The 24,708-nt window shown below is 37.1% G+C and overlaps 1 protein-coding gene across 3 annotated transcripts in view; it reads right to left on the minus strand.

The window, feature by feature from the left end:
- LOC117327467 (dystrophin-like) overlaps positions 1–24,708 on the minus strand; it is a 336,112-nt gene that overhangs the window by 289,961 nt on the left and 21,443 nt on the right. The window contains exon 1 of one of the 3 annotated variants that reach the window (XM_033884470.1): positions 17,448–17,719. The exons of the other annotated variants lie outside the window; for them this stretch is intronic. Within the exon in view, the coding sequence (XP_033740361.1) occupies positions 17,448–17,493 (46 nt within the window). The 5' untranslated portion in view covers positions 17,494–17,719. Of the gene's footprint in view, positions 1–17,447; positions 17,720–24,708 lie in introns of those variants that run through there. 3 annotated transcript variants of the gene reach the window in all.

The following is a 24,708-nucleotide window of genomic DNA, read 5'->3' on the forward strand; positions in this document are numbered from 1 at the left end:
ATCATGTCTGGAGGTTGTATTATTCTATAACCTATCATGTCTGGAGGTTGTATAATTCTATAACCTATCATGTCTGGAGGTTGTATAATTCTGTAACCTATCATGTCTGGAGGTTGTATTATTCTATAACCTATCATGTCTGGAGGTTGTATAATTCTATAACCTATCATGTCTGGAGGTTGTATAATTCTGTATCATGTCTGGAGGTTGTATTATTCTATAACCTATCATGTCTGGAGGTTGTATAATTCTATAACCTATCATGTATGGAGGTTGTATAATTCTATAACCTATCATGTCTGGAGGTTGTATAATTCTGTAACCTATCATGTATGGAGGTTGTATTATTCTGTAACCTATCATGTCTGGAGGTTGTATTATTCTATAACCTATCATGTCTGGAGGTTGTATAATTCTATAACCTATCATGTCTGGAGGTTGTATAATTCTATAACCTATCATGTATGGAGGTTGTATTATTCTGTAACCTATCATGTATGGAGGTTGTATAATTCTATAACCTATCATGTATGGAGGTTGTATAATTCTATAACCTATCATGTCTGGAGGTTGTTTTATTCTGTATCATGTCTGGAGGTTGTATAATTCTGTAACCTATCATGTCTGGAGGTTGTTTTATTCTGTATCATGTCTGGAGGTTGTATAATTCTGTATCATGTCTGGATGTTGTATTATTCTATAACCTATCATGTCTGGAGGTTGTATAATTCTATAACCTATCATGTCTGGAGGTTGTATAATTCTATAACCTATCATGTCTGGAGGTTGTATAATTCTATAACCTATCATGTCTGGAGGTTGTATAATTCTATAACCTATCAAGTCTGGAGGTTGTATAATTCTGTAACCTATCATGTATGGAGGTTGTATAATTCTATAACCTATCATGTATGGAGGTTGTATAATTCTGTATCATGTCTGGAGGTTGTATTATTCTGTATCATGTCTGGAGGTTGTATAATTCTGTAACCTATCATGTCTGGAGGTTGTATAATTCTATAACCTATCATGTATGGAGGTTGTATAATTCTATAACCTATCATGTCTGGAGGTTGTATAATTCTGTATCATGTCTGGAGGTTGTATAATTCTATAACCTATCATGTCTGGAGGTTGTATAATTCTATAACCTATCATGTCTGGAGGTTGTATAATTCTGTAACCTATCATGTCTGGAGGTTGTATAATTCTATAACCTATCATGTCTGGAGGTTGTATAATTCTGTATCATGTATGGAGGTTGTATAATTCTGTAACCTATCATGTATGGAGGTTGTATAATTCTGTATCATGTCTGGAGGTTGTATTATTCTGTATCATGTATGGAGGTTGTATAATTCTGTAACCTATCATGTATGGAGGTTGTATAATTCTGTATCATGTCTGGAGGTTGTATAATTCTATAACCTATCATGTCTGGAGGTTGTATTATTCTATAACCTATCATGTCTGGAGGTTGTATAATTCTGTAACCTATCATGTCTGGAGGTTGTATAATTCTATAACCTATCATGTCTGGAGGTTGTATTATTCTATAACCTATCATGTCTGGAGGTTGTATAATTCTATAACCTATCATGTCTGGAGGTTGTATAATTCTGTAACCTATCATGTCTGGAGGTTGTATAATTCTATAACCTATCATGTCTGGAGGTTGTATAATTCTATAACCTATCATGTCTTGAGGTTGTATAATTCTGTATCATGTCTGGAGGTTGTATAATTCTATAACCTATCATGTCTGGAGGTTGTATAATTCTATAACCTATCATGTCTGCAGGTTGTATAATTCTGTATCATGTCTGGAGGTTGTATTATTCTATAACCTATCATGTCTGGAGGTTGTATAATTCTATAACCTATCATGTCTGGAGGTTGTATAATTCTGTATCATGTCTGGAGGTTGTATTATTCTATAACCTATCATGTCTGGAGGTTGTATAATTCTATAACCTATCGTGTCTGGAGGTTGTATAATTCTATAACCTATCATGTCTGGAGGTTGTATAATTCTATAACCTATCATGTCTGGAGGTTAATATTATTCTATAACCTATCATGTCTGGAGGTTGTATAATTCTGTAACCTATCATGTCTGGAGGTTGTATTATTCTATAACCTAGCTAGCATGTCTGGAGGTTGTATTATTCTGTATCATGTCTGGAGGTTGTATAATTCTATAACCTATAGTGTCTGGAGGTTGTATAATTCTATAACCTATCAAGTCTGGAGGTTGTATAATTCTGTATCATGTCTGGAGGTTGTATTATTCTATAACCTATCATGTCTGGAGGTTGTATAATTCTGTAACCTATCATGTATGGAGGTTGTATAATTCTATAACCTATCATATCTGGAGGTTGTATAATTCTATAACCTATCATGTCTGGAGGTTGTATAATTCTGTAACCTATCATGTATGGAGGTTGTATTATTCTATAACCTATCATGTCTGGAGGTTGTATAATTCTATAACCTATCATGTCTGGAGGTTGTATTATTCTGTATCATGTCTGGAGGTTGTATAATTCTATAACCTATCATGTCTGGAGGTTGTATAATTCTGTATCATGTCTGGAGGTTGTATAATTCTGTATCATGTCTGGAGGTTGTATAATTCTATAACCTATCATGTCTGGAGGTTGTATAATTCTATAACCTATCATGTCAGGAGGTTGTATTATTCTGTATCATGTCTGGAGGTTGTATAATTCTGTATCATGTCTGGAGGTTGTATTATTCTATAACCTAGCTAGAAAGCTGGAATATTTACTATTCTGTACTAGTATGAAGGAGTTGATTTGTCACTGGTGTCTAAGTCTAATCATTATCATTGTCAGCCTTTAAACATTACTCTATAAACTACCTTTGACGTTTAAAAAATCTATTTTCACACTAATTGTGTGTGCGTACAAAAGCCTATGTGCAGAACACCTCAATTAGCCTCAATCTTTCTGTCCCATGTGACTGATTGTTGTCGTAAGAGATCCACCGTGATGACAGGGCACACAATTTGTCAAATGTGCATGATGTATGTTCATGTGAAATGTCATTCACCAATCAACACTGATAAATATCTACACTTTTTTAACTTAAATCTACATGTATGTAAAAAAAAAAAAAAAGGAAATAAATTGTATTTTGCATTAGATGTTTTTTTCATAATTTTCAACTCACAAGACTTAGTCAATGGAGTATATCCAGAGATTAGATTGTATACAGTATAAGTAGGGGATTGAATTTCCACACAGACGAGATGTGAGCTGTTATTACACACTAATAGGGACTGAATGTAATACTTATTGAATTTCAATACTAAGTTAAATCTGTGCCAACATCTGCTGCATTCACACACCACAATATGCAGGTATCGGATATTATCTGCCAGCATGATTTAGAGAGGACAGTCTTGACTGGTACAGTGTGTATATACAATAAATAAATCTTCTACATCTGATATATCTATATAAATGTGAACTTTATTTATTTCATAGCAATAATGAAACAAGTTATATCAACTTAAATTAATCAGTCTTGATGGCCTGGATGGGAAGCTTTCGAAGGATCTTACTTTGGAATAGTCAGGCAGGTGACGAAATTCACTTCATACCTTTTCACGTCTGATTGGGGAATCGAACCCTGACCACCTAGGTGAAAGGCGAGTGTGACGACACTGTACCTTGATCATCCAACCACTCGCCCACTCAGCCACTCACTACATATTTGTAATCATATTTGATAGAGTATTTAATAATGAATTCGACTAGAATTCAGGCATAGAACGATAAGTGTCATCAGTTTGGAAACTCCATTAAAAAGTCATTAATTACAGCTAATCTGTTTATATTATAACTATACTCAGAATACTATTACTGAATATTCAAAGAACATATTAGGGAAGACATGGTCATCACTAGAAAACTGTACCAGGTTATCAAGTACCACCTTAATAACTTTTGTTATCACTGCTTCCATCATCAAGGTCACATATCTAGCTCAAGGTCACTTCAGCGCTCTCATGACTGAATTCATATAAATGTTCTGAATACATTTAACCTTGTTTAAGTTTGGCCATCCTTCATTCAATTCTGCCAGGATTGAACATTTAAGGTAAAAAGACAAAACACCAAGGTTAGTTCCTCTGGTGATAGCCAGCCCAATATTTCACAGTGGCGATGATTGATTCCACCCAAATGAGGATCAATACCAACTTAGATTACACAGCATGCATGTTTGACTAACAAATAAATGTCAATGTTAGGACATAGGGAGAAAATTGAATGACTGTATATAGTGTAAATAAACACCTGTCTTCTGAGGTAGGACTCAGTATTACACACCCGAGGGGCAAATTCTGACAAAGACTCAAGTGTGATAGCATTGGGCAGCCAACGACATACACTCACAAAGGCTTGAGTGTCGGAAAGAGTCCTATGGAGCCAGCTTATAAAATACTTCACTTCATACTGATGATATCTCATTCCTACATCAGTATATAACACAAGTAGACTTCTTATATAACTTATATTTATTAACATTTTTAATATCCAAATTAGATATCAATACGATAAGACATTTTGGACATTTTGATTTTCGACACAACCCCTCAGAGTAATTTCTGGTTCACACAAGTCATTGAATTTACTCTAGCACCTATTAGTTAGCATTACAATGCTACAGAAAATACATGCCCTAAACTGACCTGTAGTTACCATAACAATACTTTCAATGGGGCAGTCATTTTGTATTCTAACTGCTTTACAATTCTCAGTACAACCTACACTTTTTTGGAAATAACCCCCAAATATTCCCTGTTTAAACTTTGCCCTAGACTCACCCTGGCTTCTCCGCATGCCCTTGCAAGGACACAAGGCTTGAAGGGCTGAAACACAATACCCTATTCTATATTAATGAGACTGACCACCTTTGTAATTTGAACTACCAAGGTCAGGCACTACAGCAAATGAGCTATGGAATCTGTAGATGACCACTGCAATAAATGACAGATGACCATAGCATTTTGACAGGAAGTGGGCCCCAAAACAATGGCACCACGTTTAATATGCATAGAGTTTAATCCCCAGTGCCCATCAACTAATAACATGTATGGCACTTGGTCCATCATCTTGTAAGTCTATGGATCCCTCCCCACACCCCCACAGTAACGAGACTATCCACAATGGCTATTAAATCCAAGAGAGAAAGCCCTCAGCTAATTCAATTTCGAACAGGACAGTACTCAATAACAGGCGACTGGTCTTGATGGGTAGATGACAGTGTAGAAGTGACACTGGGACACATCCTAGTCACCATTACTTGTATAGTCTATATGGGACACATCCTGGTCACCAATATACTTGTATAGTCTATAAATATTTCTGTAACAGCTATAAACTTCTTTGAAAAGGAAGGCATCAGCTTATATAGCTTATCAACATTTCTGTAAGGAAGAAATTCTTTTGAAAAGAAACACTTACAAAATCAATTTCAATTGGCATATTCAATTCTGCTAACAGAATTTGGGTTAAGCCAGTATAATACCTCGTTTCCTGTGATTCATATAAAATCCTTTAGTACTTTAAATAATTTTAAACCTTAAGATAAATATTTGAAAATCGTAATAATTTGACCTTAGACACCCAGTCATACCCCCATGTGACCTGAATCAGGAGTAGTGAGGAAGCATGTAATTAGACAATAGCCTAGGGATGACCCCTACAGGAGGTCATCAATCAAACTGTACCTTCATTTCAGGAATCGGCTGAGAACACCCTGCTGCGGTAGTGACAATGTCTGGACCAAATATTACAGCTCTGATGCCTGAACATCTAATAAGAGCCCACATGACTGTAGGTTGATTTATCAAGAGTATATTTATATCATGGGTTTACAGTTCATAGCTCTTTATATACCGTGCGGTACACTAAAGGTTAAATATAATGGGTCTTTCTCAAATGTCTAGTTTTTTAAAAAAAAAATTACAAATACATTATTCTCCAAAATTTGAATTAGATATATGGTTTTCTTTTCTATTGCAGCATGTAAAATCATGCACTAAATTTCTCATGTTAGAAAGTGCCTCAATTAATTGTATTTGATTATGAATTTTGATCAGCAAAAATGCTATGTTGGAAAAGCATCAGGATTCCACAGTGGATTCAATACAATATAGCACTGATAAAAGAGATGTTTTAACTTATACAAGTTAATAACTTGATCTAACACTGACATACAAGCTGTATATAATGAGCTTGAATTATTAATTAGGGTGATAAAAAGAAAAGGCTTAATTAAATATCATACCTATACAGGATATTTGACAAGTTTGTATGTAGATAAGATGTTACATCTACAAGCACTGTTTACACTCAGGGACAATCATATGCATGGGGACAGAAAATCTTAATATTATTGAAAGAGTTATATCAACTGTCTTACAACATGTGAGCTTATATGTTTCCCTAATACAGTGTTAATGCTACAAATCCGGATTTGGTCTAACCTGGATAAGATACACGTTTACTGCTAAAGTCGTTTGTCCATCTAGATTTGGTCTATACATTGATAAGATACAAATTTACTGCTAAAGTCGTTTGTCCATCTAGATTTGGTCTATACATTGATAAGATACAAATTTACTGCTAAAGTCGTTTGTCTATCTAGATTTCTGAGGTTTTTGATTTCCTACCAGAGCTATTATATACTGTCCTTTACATCATGCATGTTTATCTTACAATTATCAATTTTCTGAGACTTGTCAATCTAATCAAAGCTAGATCTAGTCAAACTCACACACTGTTCAGAAGACTTTCTGTGAGAATTGAAATCTTACTTTGAGTTAAAAGCAGAGTCAATTGGTAAGTTTGACTTCATAATATTGTCCACAAGGTCACATCATGTTAAGTTCACACCAAATTAATTTTCAATACTTTTCGTCTTCAAACAGTAACTATACACATTTATATAACCAACACTAAGTGGCCTCATTACCTTTTTGTTCCTGCCATAAATATTGTTTATGTCCTATTTTATCCAGAGAATTGTTTTAATATGTGGTGTCACATTGCCTTTGTATCTAAATCGGTGGTGTAACTGTGAATCGGCCAATGAGAAGCTAATGATGGTGAGCTAAGTGTTTCCTGTCACTAATAGTGTAACTACATCATCCAAACTACAGATCAAAACACAATAATTGGCCGCATTAAAAAACACATTAACTGTGCAGTATGGAATTCACTAAATTATTAACTTGATATCCCTCTAGGTAGGATCACAGAAAATGTTCCTCAGTTTTCTATTAGGCCTAATTGTTAAAATTTGCAATACTTCATACATTTTCAGAATCCCCTGCCTATACTGAAATCTCCGATATATACAATATATGTTTGTATGTGTACCAAACATCAATAAAGTACCTAGATTTTACTATTTATTCTGCCATTGCTCCATGTGTGTACATTTCTCCATCCACAGATATAATGATGTGAAGTTGGATACAGAATCCATTGCAAGTGGTATTTTTTTGTCTCACATCACAAATAACCTGTATGTATGACACAAATCTTTGTAACAACACATACATCAGCGCTAGAATAAATAATTCATTTAAATTCACATCTATGAATAATGTCTAACAAGTTAATTATCATTAATAACATAGAAACCAAATCATCAAATTCAGTAAAAATATCAAATCTTACTATAACACAGCCATATTTTCCACCACGCCCCAAAATGAAACAAAATGACATTTAAAAACAGCCAATTATGTGTAAATTTGGAGTGACTCAGACACACCTCGATCCCCTTTACTGTGCATGTGATCAAACATTCCCATGTAGTTCCAAATATTCTCTATGAAGAGTGTCCGTAGTACTATGATTTTATGCTTATTTTCAATATTTCCCTCAATATATGTCCAAGTGTCATTGATTACAATAAAAGTTTATAATATTGACAAAGAAATAGTGAGATAAAGTTGTTCAGCTATCACAACCGTAACAAGAGGCTCAGAGGGCCTGTATCGCTCACCTGGTTTCATGAGATATGAAACAAGAATGATGCTTAAGTATATTTGTCGCTGGTATTGCTATGTCAATATATATCATAAGCATTTTATATGGGTACATCATGTACATTGGTTTTATTTTAATACTAAAAATGCCAAAACGTGCATTAATCCATGAAATGAAATTGACTTTTGGCGCAACCCAATAGGGATGCTACCACACAAATGTGAGTGATATCCATTGCTTAGTTTCAGAGAAGATCTTGTTTAGACCAATTGACCCCTTTTGACCCTGCCCTCTGCCCCCTGAGGGGTCAGCTCCTTCCTTTATACAATTTTGAATCCCTACCCCAATAGGATGCTGATAGTCAAATATGAGCTGTTTCAGAGAAGTTGTTCATATCAATTTAGCCAAATTGACCCCTTTTGGCCCAGCCCCTCAGCCTCCAAGGGGTCGGCCCCATCATTTATACAATTTTGAATCCTTAACCCAAGGGAATGCTACCAGTCACATATTAAAGATATCCATTGCTTAGTTTCAGAGAAAAAGTTGTTTATATCAATTCTGCCAAAATAACCCCTTTTGGCCCCGCCTCTTAGGTTCCCTGGGGTCAGCCCTGCTATTTGTACTATTTTGAATCCCTACCCTAGGGGGTTGCTACCAGGCAAATATGAGTGATATCCATTGCTTAGTTTCAGAGAAGTTGTTTATATCAATTTAGCCGAATTGACCCCTTTTGGTCCTGCCCCTCAGCCCCCAGGGAGGTAGCAACCCACCATTTGTACAATTTTGAATCCCTACCCCAAAGCGATTCTGAAAGTCAAAATTGAGCAATATATATTGCTTAGTTTCAGAGGAGAAGTTGTTTATATCAATTTAGCCAAATTGACCCCTCTTGGCCCCGCCCCTCAGGCCCCCCAGGGGTCAGCCACACCATTTGTACAATTTTGAATCCCCACCTCATATTATTGCTACCAGGCAAATATGAGCAATATTCTTTGCTCGGTTTCAGAGGAGTTGTTTATATCAATATAGCCCAATTGAACACATTTGGCCCCGCCCCTCAGGCCCCTAGGGGGTCATTTGTACAACTTTGAATCCCCACCCCAAAGTAATGCTACCAGGCAAATATGAGTGCTATCCATTGCTCCGTTTCAGAGAAGAAGTCGGTATTATCAGTATAGCTATATTGACCCATTTTGGCCCCGGCCCTCAGGCCCCTAGGGGGTCAGTCCTATCATTTGTACAATTTTGAATCCCCACCCCAAAGTGATGCTACCAGGCAAATATGAGTGATATCCATTGCTCGGTTCCAGAGAAGAAGTCGTTAATATCAATATAGCTATATTGACCCATTTTGGCCCCGCCCCTCAGGCCCCTAGGGGGTCAGCACCACCATTTGTACAATTTTGAATCCCCACCTCATAGTGATGCTTCCAGGCAAATAGGAGCAATATCCTTTGCTCGGTTTCAGAGAAGAAGTTGTTTATACCAATATAGCCCAATTGAACACATTTGGCCCCGCCCCTCAGGCCCCTAGAGGGTCAGTTCCATAATTTGTACAATTTTGAATCCCCACCCCAAAGTAATGCTACCAGGTAAATATGAGTGATATCCATTGCTCGGTTCCAGAGAAGAAGTCGTTAATATCAATATAGCCATATTGACCCATTTTGGCCCCGCCCCTCAGGCCCCTAGGGGGTCAGCACCACCATTTGTACAATTTTGAATCATTAGCTCATAGTGATGCTTCCAGGCAAATAGGAGCAATATCCTTTGCTCGGTTTCAGAGAAGAAGTTGTTTATATCAATATAGCCAAATTGACCCCTTTTGGCCCCGCCCTTCAGGCCCCTGGGGGGTCAGCCGCATCATTTGTACAATTTTGAGTCCCCTACCCATAGGGATGCTTCTGACCAAATTTAGTCAAATTCTGATCAGTAGTTATGAAGAAGAAGTCAATTGTTGACGGACGGACGGACGGACGGACGGACGACGGACGACGGACGGACGACAGACGACGGACGACGGACGCCACGGTATGGCATAAGCTCACCTTGGTCCTTCGGACCAGGTGAGCTAATAAAACCAGTGACTTATCTAGAGTTATCAAACTAAGTTCAGTGTTGTAAAGACATATTATATACATGGACAAACACAGTATACTTTTTTTTTAACTTCAAATAATAATTGACCAATTAACTAAATCTAAAAATATACTTTTTTCACATTCGGAAAGGTAGGTTAAGGATTATATAATAGCTCGTGTTAAATATGAAATATCTAATTTATTATTTTTATCACCTTGCATATTTCACAAAATATCAACATCAGGAAGCTTATTCACGTAAAGGAACAAATAATTTCCTTGACAGTGATCACTAGAGTGTGTTTTAGCCATTACATCATCCTGAATAGTTGATTTACAATGAGATACATATATTATATTATATTTCATCTAGAAACATCCCTGCAGGACATGAGGGAAGCGTGTTATAAATTTGTCATTTGTGTTGAATAAGAACAAAATGTTAAATGTGAATTTTCATCTAGTTTCTGATTAGGTGCCAGGATTTCAATACATGATCACGAGTTAATGGCAAATAGGAAAACAACAACTTCATCACCTTGTCACAGCTGCTAAAATATCCAACATTGGGGAGGCGATAGAAAATCATATCTGGATGGTAAAATATTAATATATTTATAACGGAACAGGTAGTGTTACATAATAATGGTGTAATTTAAGGCATATCCACGTCTGTAGAATAGATTATCAGCCGCCATTCTACAATAACAGCTCCCGTTCATGAACCAAATATTACTGTATTATATCATACAAATACAGGAAGTATGACGAGATCAACTTGATGTGGTCAGACAGATTTACTGTAATATTGGTTTAGGAGAATATTACAGTCAATAATCGTATAATACATAAATGATAAAAAAAACAAAAAAACCTGACAGATGTAAAAATGAACAATAAAACAAAGTCAGTTACGAATTATTATAATTTTATTACAATTGATCAAAACTTAGATTCATTTAACAAAATCCTCTGATCAATACAAAGAGAATTCTGATAAAATAAAACCAAAAATGTATGTGATATTTTATGAAATATGTGTGATGCTATGAACAAATTTTGATTCAAAGACCAAAACTTTGATGCAGGACGCAACAACAGAAAGATGAAAAGAAAATGCTGAAGATACTAGCACAACTTATCATTATGACAAATTTTGCAGTAATTAAAATCAACTTCTGAGAGCATTGCTTTTTGAAGATATGACAACTACCATTACACCAAACTCAAAATACTGGGAACCTCTCTTTTGGCAGTAAATAAAATCAACTTCAGAGACCAATGGTTTAAATGGAAATTAACCAAAATCTAATCTAGTCAAAATTTAAACATTAAACAGTCTGATTTCAGTGCTGGCAATGGATCCTGTTACCATGACAATAAAGTTTGGGTATCCATACATTGCCCATATATGGTTAAGCCAGGTGTAAAGTGTTAACAGGCTATGATACGGTAGGGCAGTCTCCAGTCAGCCTATACAATCTGATAGCCCACACACAACAGCTCTATCCCGTTTTCATCTACACAGCCAACACACAACAATTAACTTCTAAAGAATGAGTTAGATAATTAACGTATTATTGATTTAAATGTGAAAAGGTGCATGTTACTTCTCCCTGATCTCATGTAACACACCTTTATAAAACAAACGTCTATAGACGTTGGACATTTATACTCCCAAGTGTCGCATATCACCCAGAGGCTTTCCTATCTAATATTACAAAAGGCTATCACATTGAACCCTCTTAACAATTATAAGCATAGTAACACTAAGTAAATGTTACAGATAAATACAAAAACCAGATTTAATCTTTATTCTTGGGAACAAATTTGAGCATTTTTGTAACTTAATTTTCACTTACAAATTCAGGAAAAACTCCTTCAATTCTTAAATCTGACTCCATTTAGTAATTCATGTAGCCATTGGGATGGTGGTAACCCCCGGATCCTCCTACAGTACCCTATAGGGTTTTTTACATACCTGGTATATTTCAATGCCAGACATCTCTTATTACCCCATTCGTTCTAATTGATATCAAACTGAAGTTTTTGTCCAATAAATTTCTACCGCTGTGGTGATAAAAGGCTCCTGGTAGCAGGTGACATTTATAGAGTTGATCAATACATAAGCTGTTGGAGAAGTGAGAAGCCATGATATCTCACAAGGTCAACCATTGTTATTCACTTGATTGACTGGAATACTTCATTCAAAACATCCCATCAAAATCTCAGTGTCATATTCTCATACTGAAAGTCAACACACCGATAATTATTTCATGGATCTAGATTTACAACCCTGGATTATAAATCAATTCCACAATATCTATTGGCATTCCTAACATGCTGTACGAATGCTGTAAAAAATGCAACAAAATATGCCACTTACAACAGAAACTCTTAGACCAACAACATTTTCCCTGGCAGAAATTACTTTAACATGTTGGATTCTATTAAACAAAATCTTTTGCAATTCATGTACAGTTTTAATGGCACATGTTTTTATAAATTAACAATGAAAAGCAGTTCTATCGTTTACTAGAAAGTTCAACACCACTTCCTGTTTTCATTCCTTCCACTGTCTGCCCTTCTCATCAGACAGATAAGGTGTAAAAAAAAACTGTCCTTGAAACCTGTATGAAAGATAATAAAGATTTACCGAAGTATTATACACGGGCAACGTACGTATCATTACGCTGCACATACATCTAATCTGAACCTCACACGGGATTTGTCTATCAAATATTTAATATTTGCAGTCCGTTCTTTCATACATCTTCTGTAGACACTGCGGATAGTTGTAACGGTATACACCATCGCCTCCAGTTTGATTCCCAATTTAAACATCAAAAAGACTGATATTGATTGGTTTAAGGTGTGACCTGCCAATCACTGCCCTGTGGAACTCTTTGTGATGGAGGTAAGATTGGACAACAGCTGCAAATATTTTATATAGTAAAGTCATGATCAGAAAGATGTGGACTATACTATGAGTATTAAATCTGATTATAACATGGTCTCCATACCCTATAGTGAAGCTGCTAAGGTTCCAACGAATTACAAATATCATGAAAGATGTTCTTCATAGAAAAATAAACCTAAATTAGAAAGGTAAAAGTTAAATGTATTATAGACAATTTTGATAAGCATGTGTAATAAAAGACTAAGTAATGCTTGATAGATTTATGACAGAAACCAAAACCTGAGATGTGAAAGTTATCCAGGTACTTTAATTAGACAAAAGCTGAAACTGTTACCTGATCAGATCCTATTTCATCACAGATACAAGTACATATTTCACACATTCTGTAAATAGTTGACAATGATCCCACTTTCACACAGATTTATGGAGTCGGATCAGTTGAACATTAAAGCTACACCATAACAACTGTGGAAACTTAACTATCCTTGTAAACCTGTATTGACACTTCGCCAGTCACTTCACTTGTCAAAATATAACAATTAAATTCTTAAGTTTCTATTCATTTCTAGGACAATTATTGAGAGTGATGTTTGTGCAACTTTTATGGAACAATACCAGACCATACTCAATCTCATAGACTTGCTCAAGTTTCTTTCATTAATATAAATCAATTGTTTTCCCAGTTTTATTATACCCTGTCATTGATCCTGATGATCCATTAAGGACACAGTCACTATACAAGTGCATGAAAATCATTGATGATGCAATCACTTCACAGCCTTCATTTCTGATCCAATTAAATTATGAAGCTTTATGCATGTGTTCGTGTTTTCTAGAAGGTCAAACTTACGTCACTACTGCTAAGACAAGCGATTCACAGGCTTAGTTTTTGTTCATCCTTGTAATAGATCTGTGTACATATTTTATGTTCCTTTTGTACAAGTTTGTATTTCAGCATTTTGCAATCAAAAGTAGGTCATGATAACTATAGATAGAATTATTGACACCAATAATTTACACTTTTGCACATTTTTAAACATGAACACATTGTCTCCAACCCCAGAGAGATATCCATAGCCTTGTGGAGACTCCAGGGAGATGTGATATATCAAGTCTTGGGATCATTCAAGGGATATGGAGACTCCAGGGAAGGGATATTAACAAGCCTTGTGGAGACTCCAGGGAAGGAATATTATAAGACTCCAGGGAGATGTTCAGCCTTTGAGTGACCCCTTGGACGTGACCTCCAACCTTGGAATGACACCCCATGTCCAGCCTTGGTTTCACCCCAGGGACATGTCCAGCCTTGGTACCACCCCAGGGACATGTCCAGCCTTGGTACCACCCCAGGGACATGTCCAGCCTTGGTACCACCCCAGGGACGTGTCCAGCCTTGGTACCACGTCAGGGACATGTCCAGCCTTGGTACCACCCCAGGGACATGTCCAGCCTTGGTACCGCCCTAGGGACATGTCCAGCCTTGGTACCACCCCAGGGACATGTCCAGCCTTGGTATCACCCCCAGGGACATGTCCAGCCTTGGTACCATGTCAGGGACATATCCAGCATTGGTACTACCCCCAGGGACATGTCCAGCCTTAGTACCACCCCAGGGACATGTCCAGCCTTGGTACCACCCCCAGGGACATGTCCAGCCTTGCTACCACCCCCAGGGACATGTCCAGCCTTGGTACCACCCCCAGGGACATGTCCAGCATTGGTATCACCCCAGGGACATGTCCAGCCTTGGTACCACGTCAGGGACATGTCCAGCCTTGGTACCACCCCAGGGACTTGTGCAGCCTTGGTAACACCCCAGGGACATGTGCAGCCTTGGTACCACGTCAGGGACATGTCCAGCCTTGGTAACACCCTAGGGACATGTCCAGCCTTGGTACAACCCCAGGGACATATCCAGCCTTGGTATCACCCCAGGGACATGTCCAGCCTTGGTATCACCACAGGGACATGTCCAGCCTTGGTACCACCCCCAGGGACATGTGCAGCCTTGGTATCACCCCAGGGACATGTCCAGCCTTGGTATCACCCCCAGGGACATGTCCAGCCTTGGTATCACCCCCAGGGACATGTCCAGCCTTGGTATCACCCCAGGGACATGTCCAGCCTTGGTATCACCCCAGGGACATGTCCAGCCTTGGTACCACCCCCAGGGACATGTGCAGCCTTGGTATCACCACAGGGACATGTCCAGCCTTGGTACCACCCCCAGGGACATGTGCAGCCTTGGTATCACCCCAGGGACATGTCCAGCCTTGGTATCACCCCCAGGGACATGTCCAGCCTTGGTATCACCCCCAGGGACATGTCCAGCCTTGGTATCACCCCAGGGACATGTCCAGCCTTGGTACCACCCCAGGGACATGTCCAGCCTTGGTACCACCCCAGGGACATGTCCAGCCTTGGTATCACATCAAGGACATGTCCGGCCTTGGTACCATGTCAGGGACATGTCCAGCCTTGTTACAACCCCAGGGACATGTCCAGCCTTGGTACCACCCCAGGGACATGTCCGGCCTTGGTACCACGTCAGGGACATGTCCAGCCTTGGTATCACATCAAGGACATGTCTTGTAGCTTTAGGACAGGCCTAAACTGGATCAAGACACATCAGAGGATGAGATAACTATATGTCACAATCTACATTGAGCATTTCTGAATAATTTCCAATTACACCGATCAGTATGATCAGTATCGTCTGCAGTCTAGCTTTATTCTGATGTCTATAAGATTTATTATAATGGATATCCATAAAAGTGTTGATTATTTCGGAAATTGATTTCTGGAAAAATCTGGTAACATCTATTTAGCTTTGACTTAATTTTGAAGGTTCATCTTGGACATAATTAAAATCAATTTGTAGTTAATCAAATCTCATGAAGTGATATTTATACAATCACATAAAACTTAAAATATTTCAATGATTGTCTTCCTATTAAATCTTCCAATAATTCCTGAACAATCAATTAACATCGTTTTGGACCTGAATACGGGAACATGCTCAAGTGAAATCGTATGTGTACGGAACGTGTGGCTCACGATCGACTTAGATAAATCCACGTAATTGCTGATAAATACACAATTTCAAGGAATTAAACATCAAAATAACTATTCATTTCTTGCAAGCTAACAGAACTTTGTCCTCTCTGGTTTCTATATCCACTCACTGCTGATGATGTAGGATACTATCACATACACCATTACCCCACATACACTATTCTCCATGAATGTTATTTTCCTTATGTTTTGTTTTTAATACTTTTTAATGAAATATAATCTGGACTAGTTATATAATCCTCAGGTAAATGGCTGTGAGTGTTGAGATGACAAATGTCTAGTGCCAGTCAGTGACATTGTGTTCTTAGTGTTTAAGTTACACTGGCCAAGTAAAATGTCCATGTACAGTATCCAGTAACAAATACAGCAAGATCTCAATATCACACACAGATGTCTAAATCATCTCTCCTGTAAGATGGAAAATCTTTCTGGCTCCCTATCACCAGGACATGTCATAGACATGCTGAGTTCTCTAACAGACAAGTTAGGATGAAAATAGTTCATAGGGGGGGGGGGGGGGGGGGGATATACCCTTATCTAATTCTGTAGTTAAAACTAACTAAAGGGATATTGGCCAATGTATGATATTCCATTAATGTAATATCAATTAAAGTCTGCCTGATGAGCATTAATTTACTTAATCATCAATTTATCAAACCAAACTCAAATATTGACAATAATTTTAATCTATCAAAAACCAACCAGCAGATGATCCTCACAATAGCATATTATCTCAAATATCAGTAACACAAAACAATCCCTTTAAAATATTCATATGTCATATTGAATGTTGGGAACTCCAGTGTCATTCGACAGGTAGATGTGAATATTGCATGGGTGACAGACAATTTCCTCCCTCAGAACTCCCTCAATTCCATTTTACCCTACCATCTTCCAGTCTTTGATTTTGCAGAGACAGTCAAATCTAACTTACAGGTACTCCTGACGGTACAGTATACCTCTTCTACAAACCCATTATCTAATATGACGGTCATCAGAGAAAACTACACAAATACTGCCTTTGGAGGCGTTCTGATCTATTATGGTAATATATTACCTATCTAACAATTGCTCAGAAAGTTTTCAGGTATAGAAAAACAGGACACACCATTCACAAAACACGATCTCAATAGACCACCACATTTTAATCTACGAGAGAAATTTACACAGCACGAGACAGAACAATTCCTAATGTCAATATCGCCTGTCGTAAATGGGGGCCACTTCAATCTGTTAGTATTTACAATGAGTTTGTGTCACAGATGAAATATTTTGTCACATTTTCAATAGCTACCCGTTATTATTGTCAAAAAAAAACCTTCAATGTTAACTCACCTCGAAACCGCAAGTATTTGAGAGTTGTTGCATTCATGTGGGCCATAGGCTGTTGATTATTTATCCATTATTATTCCATAAATAATCCACTTTCTATATTTCACATTCACACAATTCCAAGTTGCAGAAATCAACGAAAAAAATCACGTATATCCCTTGAGATGACAACATGCGACTGTATAGCAGAGCAAGTTGTTATTGAAGTCAGGAAAAGCACATGCAGTACTGTTTCACAAACTCGCAGCACCACGCGAGGATGATCACTCTCGCTTTGTGACCGTCCTCTCCCTCAGATATATTAAATCTGCTGGTGACACCGGCTACATAGCTGTGACATACGAGCGGCCTGGAGTATCCTCGTTATCTCTCCTCCCCCTTGTATACACCTTGCACTTTAGATACTACCTGTAAATACTAACACAGGTAAAAACTCCCGCGCTAACTTACAGCCTACACCTGTATGTTTACACTACCTAGTCAGGTAGAATTAGAGGCAGTGTCCGATTTCCCTCCTAACGGTCAGTATGAGGGGGACACACAGAAATCCAACCGGCCCCTCAATGCTATCGATTATATTTGGTGACATGTGTATCCCTCTGATCAGAGCTAGTAACTTACTGTCATTCTTATTCCTGAGTGGTGTGGTGTTGAGGGGTCGTCTCAAAAGGCATTAATATCCTTGTACAACTTTGGCCGTATTGATTGATCTAACTCCATTAATGGTCAGTAGTGAACTTACAATAAATGGTAAGTGTTGGACGCCCAGACTGAAGAGCTGATTCACACTTAATGAACCAAAGGATTATACCCCACCCTTGGTTAGATCCCTACACTGTCTATTAATTGTCTCCAATATCAAACAAGTTCCTTGATGGAGTATACCATGAAGTGTACACAACTCTATTACTCGATCTATTTCTTTGTAAGATGATAATTTTACAATCTAAATTCAATAGAAATATTTTCCTAGTATGAATCTAACAAAAAGTTGAACAGCTGCATGTTGCTATTTCAAGAATTATTGACCAAATATTACAAACATAAATTTGATTAAAATTGCATTACTTTTTCTGATTATTTTGCCCATGAATTTATAATTTGATTAATTTTATTTTAATTCTCATTCTTATTTTTAGCTTGAAACATTTCACAAGTACTCATTAAAAAGTCTAGATGTGTTGAGTAGATTTTAAGCAAATAAAAAATGGATTTAATTGGATATTACATGTATAAGATTCTGTTAAAATGTAAAAAAAAAAACACTTAAGTATGTTGTGTCAAATTAATCTCATGATAGCAGACAATTCATAAGCTGTTATATAATAGATGGACAGATATGGATAATCACCTCCTCCATTACACACAGTAGATTAGGTCAGAACAGCACATACTCAACAGGTGTCCCCAGATTGACTTGAATTAACTAAATATATTTAAAGTTCACTGGGTGTTATGTCAATATTGGGCCAAATTAAGATGTGTTGATAGCCAGAAGTCTTTATTTAACAATGGTTACACAGAAATAGGTCTAGTCTACATAGACAAATGTATAGAAACAGCGGTCAACACTGACCAGTAGACAATGGAAACATGGACCTGGAGTTTTACCGTCCAATAGATATCTCTGAACATGGTTTTTTTCTGAAGGCTTTTGGGGGCTGATAATAGACCTCATTCCTCATTAAATTAAATCAACTTCTGAAAATAGACCTCATTCCTCATTAAATTAAATCAACTTCTGAAAAATGGCAATGTACTCCTTAAACTATCCTTCAATGCACCAATTCCTTCCTAAAATGAAACAAAGGCCCAATCGATCCCAAAGTCCTGATGTAAACACAGCTGTTAAATCATAAACAACAGTCTAGGTCAAGTTAAAAAATATGCTTATATCAAGAAATCTGTAACGAAGTTTCAAATAACATCTTTTTGTGTTACTTGGGAAGGACAGAATGCAGCAATTAGTGTTTTTAAATTCTGTATTTTAAATGGTAATTTTTCATTCCTTCACATAATTTTACTTATCTTAATAATTTGTGATACATGTATACATGGACAAGTCATAAAGTGTAATCCTGATTAACTTGATGGCAATAAGTAATTATTTATTATCATTAATAAAAAAAGTTCTGATATTTTTCAATAATTCTAATTAAAATCGTAGTTTGAATTACAAATACTGTAGTTCAGCAATCGCCTCAGCAGAAAAAAGAAATATAACAAATTTATAATTGGTAAGGTTCACTAAATCAAATTTAAAATGTTATTAAGTTAACCATACTTTGTAAATTTCAAGTATCTGTGTTAAATGTAGTAGAGCTAGGTATACTACCGTAGTAATACATTTACATATCTAGCTGGCCTGAATGTGTATAAATGGCTTCATTAAAACACAGCCTGAAACGTGGGTCTAAAATTGTATCAAATTAGACCATGTAGAATGTAAACATCTCCTTCTATATATAAGTCTACATGTCTATTTCTAGACATTCATGTTATAACAGCAATTTGGTATACCTGTAAATATGTATATATATATTTTTACCTTTGAATCAATGAAGATTATAAAAATGTATACGCAAAGCTATCAATGATTTCAAATATGAAGATATTAAGCTCGCTGTAATAAATACAACATTATATTGAATTATTTTTATCAAGGTTTATTCAATTGTCATTCATCTGAAATGCATTCCTGTAAGATAGCATAGACCTCTCCCTGTCCATATCTCTACTGATACCCTTTGATCTGAGATGGAGCCCCATTTGGTCACCTAAGATATAAAAAAAATTGCTTTGCATGGAGACTATACTTGTCTTGTTGGCGAGAAGGAGTGACATAACTATGGCAAATATATATGCCATAGTTACATAGAAAACCATCTGTATATGGCTCACTCCAAAGTTATGACATACGTATACGTATAGTGCAGTCACTCCATAGTTACACCATCTATCTAGGGTTCACTCCATAGTTATGACAAACATATAGGGCACACTCCATAGTTACACTCTATATCTAGGTTTCACTCCATAGTTATGGCATACCTAGCTATTCAGCATACTCAAAGTAGTCACATTTTGTAGTAAGACAGAATATTGGAATTCTAACCCAAGACAGTCAGATTGACGATCTCTACTTCATTATAACGAATCCATACTCTTAAGTTGATACACTTACTAACATCTTCAGACAACAGATATGACTAGGACAATAAGACATATTGAACAGTCTACCAATCATATTCTCATTTGTCTTACTGGAGTAGGACCTGCTGACATTTGTAAGAGGCTGACCCTTGACCTGGGACAAACAAGGCTTGACCTTTGACCTGTAAGTTTATACCAAACAAGGTACTTGGACCTGTCTATAAATCAGAGAGGCTCCATGAGTACTCCTGGAAGAGTTTACACAAGATAGGGTGTCAGGTATTTACTACAAATTCTCTCGTTAGGTATCAGTTATCACAATCACAGGTACCTCGTCCAGGTAACACAGCCAATTCATACCTTATCCTTATAAACCCAAAGGTATATAATCTCTAACTTCTACAGGTTTTATCTGCAAGCTGTTACCGTGGTAATACAGGTAACATTGCACAGGTAAAACTATATACAATGTACTGTATACAACTGCAGATAGATGATGATTTATATATATGAGCCATTAAAATTGTACACAAATCTTCAGGAAATCAGTAAACTTTCACATCATTTCAAAGAGAAAAGATCCTCCAACAGAAGGGAAATGTTTCTCATAACCCGCATATACTCAACATTTTTTAACCCTTTAAGTTCTGCTGGTGACACTTTTTGTCATCCTCTGTATATAGAGGGTAGCTTTGTCACAAATCTTCATCTGAAATCTCCGCTAATCATTGCATTCATAAGACAGAAATGCAGTACTAATACATATTCTGCCAGTCCTTTATTTACAACTGCACACTTTCATGAACATTTACTTACATGAACTAACGGAAATTTGTTCACTTGATATTTTCCGTGGAGAAGAATTATTGGATTAAAAATCTTGCTGAAAGAACTTAAGATTCTCTAATGCTTTCCTAAAGAAAATCTTAAGTTAAAAGAATATTGACGAAATGTAATTATAAAATTTATTTATTTTACAATGATTGTGATACAAGTTAAAATAACTCATATTAATCTATCTTGTATTCTCGGATGGAAGCTTGCAAGGGGTCTTACTGTAGGAGGAAACCAGAGTACCCAGGGAAAACCCACGTGGTCCAGCAGGTGACCCCATACCTTTCCACATCTGATCTGGGAATAAAACCCTGGCCATCTAGGTAAAAGGCAAGTGTATTACCACTGTGCCACCCAACCACCATATTGATGAAACTGGGGCCAGGTAAACTTTATCAATATACAGATTACTGCATGGCAAAATATCAAAAGAATTTCTATTACTGTTTTCAAAGTGGGAAGATTATGGTATTTATTTATAAATACATAAAAATTAATTGCCTATAGGATTTTGTTTTGAGATTGTCTCGGTTTCCCTTGTTACATCACTGTACAACAGCTTTACAATAACAGGTGAGTAAAGGAACAGGAAGGATACAGGAGCCTGGGAGAAGATGTAGTTTAAAGTGTTATCACATATTGACAAGGGAGAGGCCCAATACTCTGTCTGGGTCATCATTCTCCATGATACAGCTATTACTCCTGGCTCCCCATCCCACAATGTGTAGTGTAGTTTTGAGACATATAGCACAAGGAGCAAGAGTTTCTAAGATTAGAGTCTGGGTTGAGAAGATGTAATTTTGATTATCAGATCTTGAGCATTCTTCAGAAAGGAGATGAAAATGTCTGATTCCCTGTAGAATATGATGGACATGATCTTTGGCTGTGTCTGATAGATTAGCTTACATATTCCCTTGAAGCTAAGACTCTGGCTTTAAGTAGGTGAAATGCATAAGAAAGTTCTTAACTGGTCATCAAAATATGGCAAAAAGACATTACTCATGAATGAAATGAAATTTCCTATGTATCGTCTAAAGAACTTGAAAAATATCATTTGAACCTGGGCATATATATAAAGTTCATGGATGGGAAAACAAATCGAATCTTTTACTTGAATCATTTTCATTGTGAACTCAGCATATTTTGTTTTCATTCAGAACTTTAAACTTCACAGGTAGAAAAGTCGGTCAGAGAAGGCAGGATAACCTCAAGCTTTGATAGATAATAGGTAAGTATGCTGCTATCAGTGTTAAAGTTTACACCTGTATAATTCTACTATAAAGCTCTATATTATCTCTATTGTTTCTGATTTCCATTGTTTACTTGTGTATGGTATAGGTACAGACTTGACAACCCTGTTGTCACTCAGATCTGATCACCATGGAAAGAAGGACACATTATGTAATGTAACATTGACACCACACCTTTCTTTTGTAGCCAGTTCCCTGGTGTTTTATAACATGCTGTTAGACCTTGGCTGGAATTACAGGTCCGTATCATTCAATAACTGTCTAACTTTTGTTTTGATTTTTTTTAATTAAAAAATATTAGTCAAGACTTGTAAGATTTTAGTGTCACCAAACTATAATACACATTTCATATACTGATGTAGTAGGCAGAACACAGGTTTTCCAGAATGACACTATTTTTGACTGGACCAACAGATAAATTTTCATAAATGAGAAGGGAACTAAACTATAATCAAGGCTCCATTAGCCATCTCACTGCATATGATGACCAGTTATTGGGCTGTGTAGAAGATGACCAGTTATTGGGCTGTAGAAGATGACCAGTTATTGGCCATGGGCTGTGTACAAAATAACCAGTTATTGGGCTGTGTAGAAGATGTTCGACCAGCTACTGGGCAGTGTAGAGCTAGATGACCAGTTATTGGGCTGTGTAGAAGAAGACCAGTAATTATAATTGGGCTGTGTACAAAATAACCAGTTATTGGGCTGTGTACAAAATAACCAGTTATTGGGCTGTGTAGAAGATGTTCGGCCAGCTACTGGGCAGTGTATAGAGCTAGATGACCAGTTATTGGGCTGTGTAGAAGATGACCAGTAATTATAATTGGGCTGTGTACAAAATAACCAGTTATTGGGCTGTGTATAAAATAACCAGTTATTGGGCTGTGTACAAAATAACCAGTTATTGGGCTGTGTATAAAATAACCAGTTATTGGGCTGTGTATAAAATAACCAGTTATTGGGCTGTGTATAAAATAACCAGTTATTGGGCTGTGTAGAAGATGACGTACGTGTTATTATAATTGGGCTGTGTACAAAATAACCAGTTATTGGGCTGTGTAGAAGATGACCAGTTATTTGGCTGTAGAAGATGACCAGTTATTGGGCTGTGTACAAAATAACCAGTTATTGGGCTGTGTAGAAGATGACCAGTTATTTGGCTGTAGAAGATGACCAGTTATTGGGCTGTCGAAGATGACCAGTTATTGGGCTGTGTAGAAGATGACCAGTTATTGGGCTGTGTAGAAGATGACCAGTTATTGGGCTGTCGAAGAAGACCAGTTATTGGGCTGTCGAAGATGACCAGTTATTGGGCTGTCGAAGATGACCAGTTATTGGGCTGTCAAAGATGACCAGTTATTGGGCTGTCAAAGATGACCAGTTATTGGGCTATGTAGAAGATGAACAGTTATTGGGCTGTCAAAGATGACCAGTTATTGGGCTATGTAGAAGATGAACAGTTATTGGGCTGTGTATAGAAGATGAACAGTTATTGAGTTGTGTACAAGATGACCAGTTATTGGGCTGTGTATAAAATAACCAGTTATTGAGCTGTGTAGAAGATGATGAGTCATTGTACATGTGTAACCTGATCAGTTATATATTGAGCTGTGTAGAAAAGTGCCCGTAAATCAGTAGAGATGTTTCTGTCATATTATATCTCTACGTACATCTCTGTATCCTACTCCTGACAAAATGTATAGCCCTAGCAACATCAACCTATTGAGAGATCTCAATCACCTAGGTACATCAATGCAGTATCTCAAATCAACCTTCTCTCATCTATGATCTTTACTCCTTTTTTCTATTCTAGCTCTTCCTGCTCTCCCCTATCACCTCCACCCTCCTCCCCCTCAACTACCCTCCCCACCACATCCATCCTCCTCCTCAACTACCTCCCCACCACATCCATCCTCCTCCTCCTCAACAACCTCCCCACCACATCCATCCTCCTCCTCTTCCTCCTCCTCTTCACTACCTCCCCACCAACATCCACCCTCTTCCTTCTTAACTACCTCCCACCACAT

The sequence above is a fragment of the Pecten maximus genome, chromosome 5 (genome assembly GCF_902652985.1).
Source record: "Pecten maximus chromosome 5, xPecMax1.1, whole genome shotgun sequence".
NCBI classification, from domain to species: Eukaryota; Metazoa; Mollusca; class Bivalvia; order Pectinida; family Pectinidae; genus Pecten; species Pecten maximus.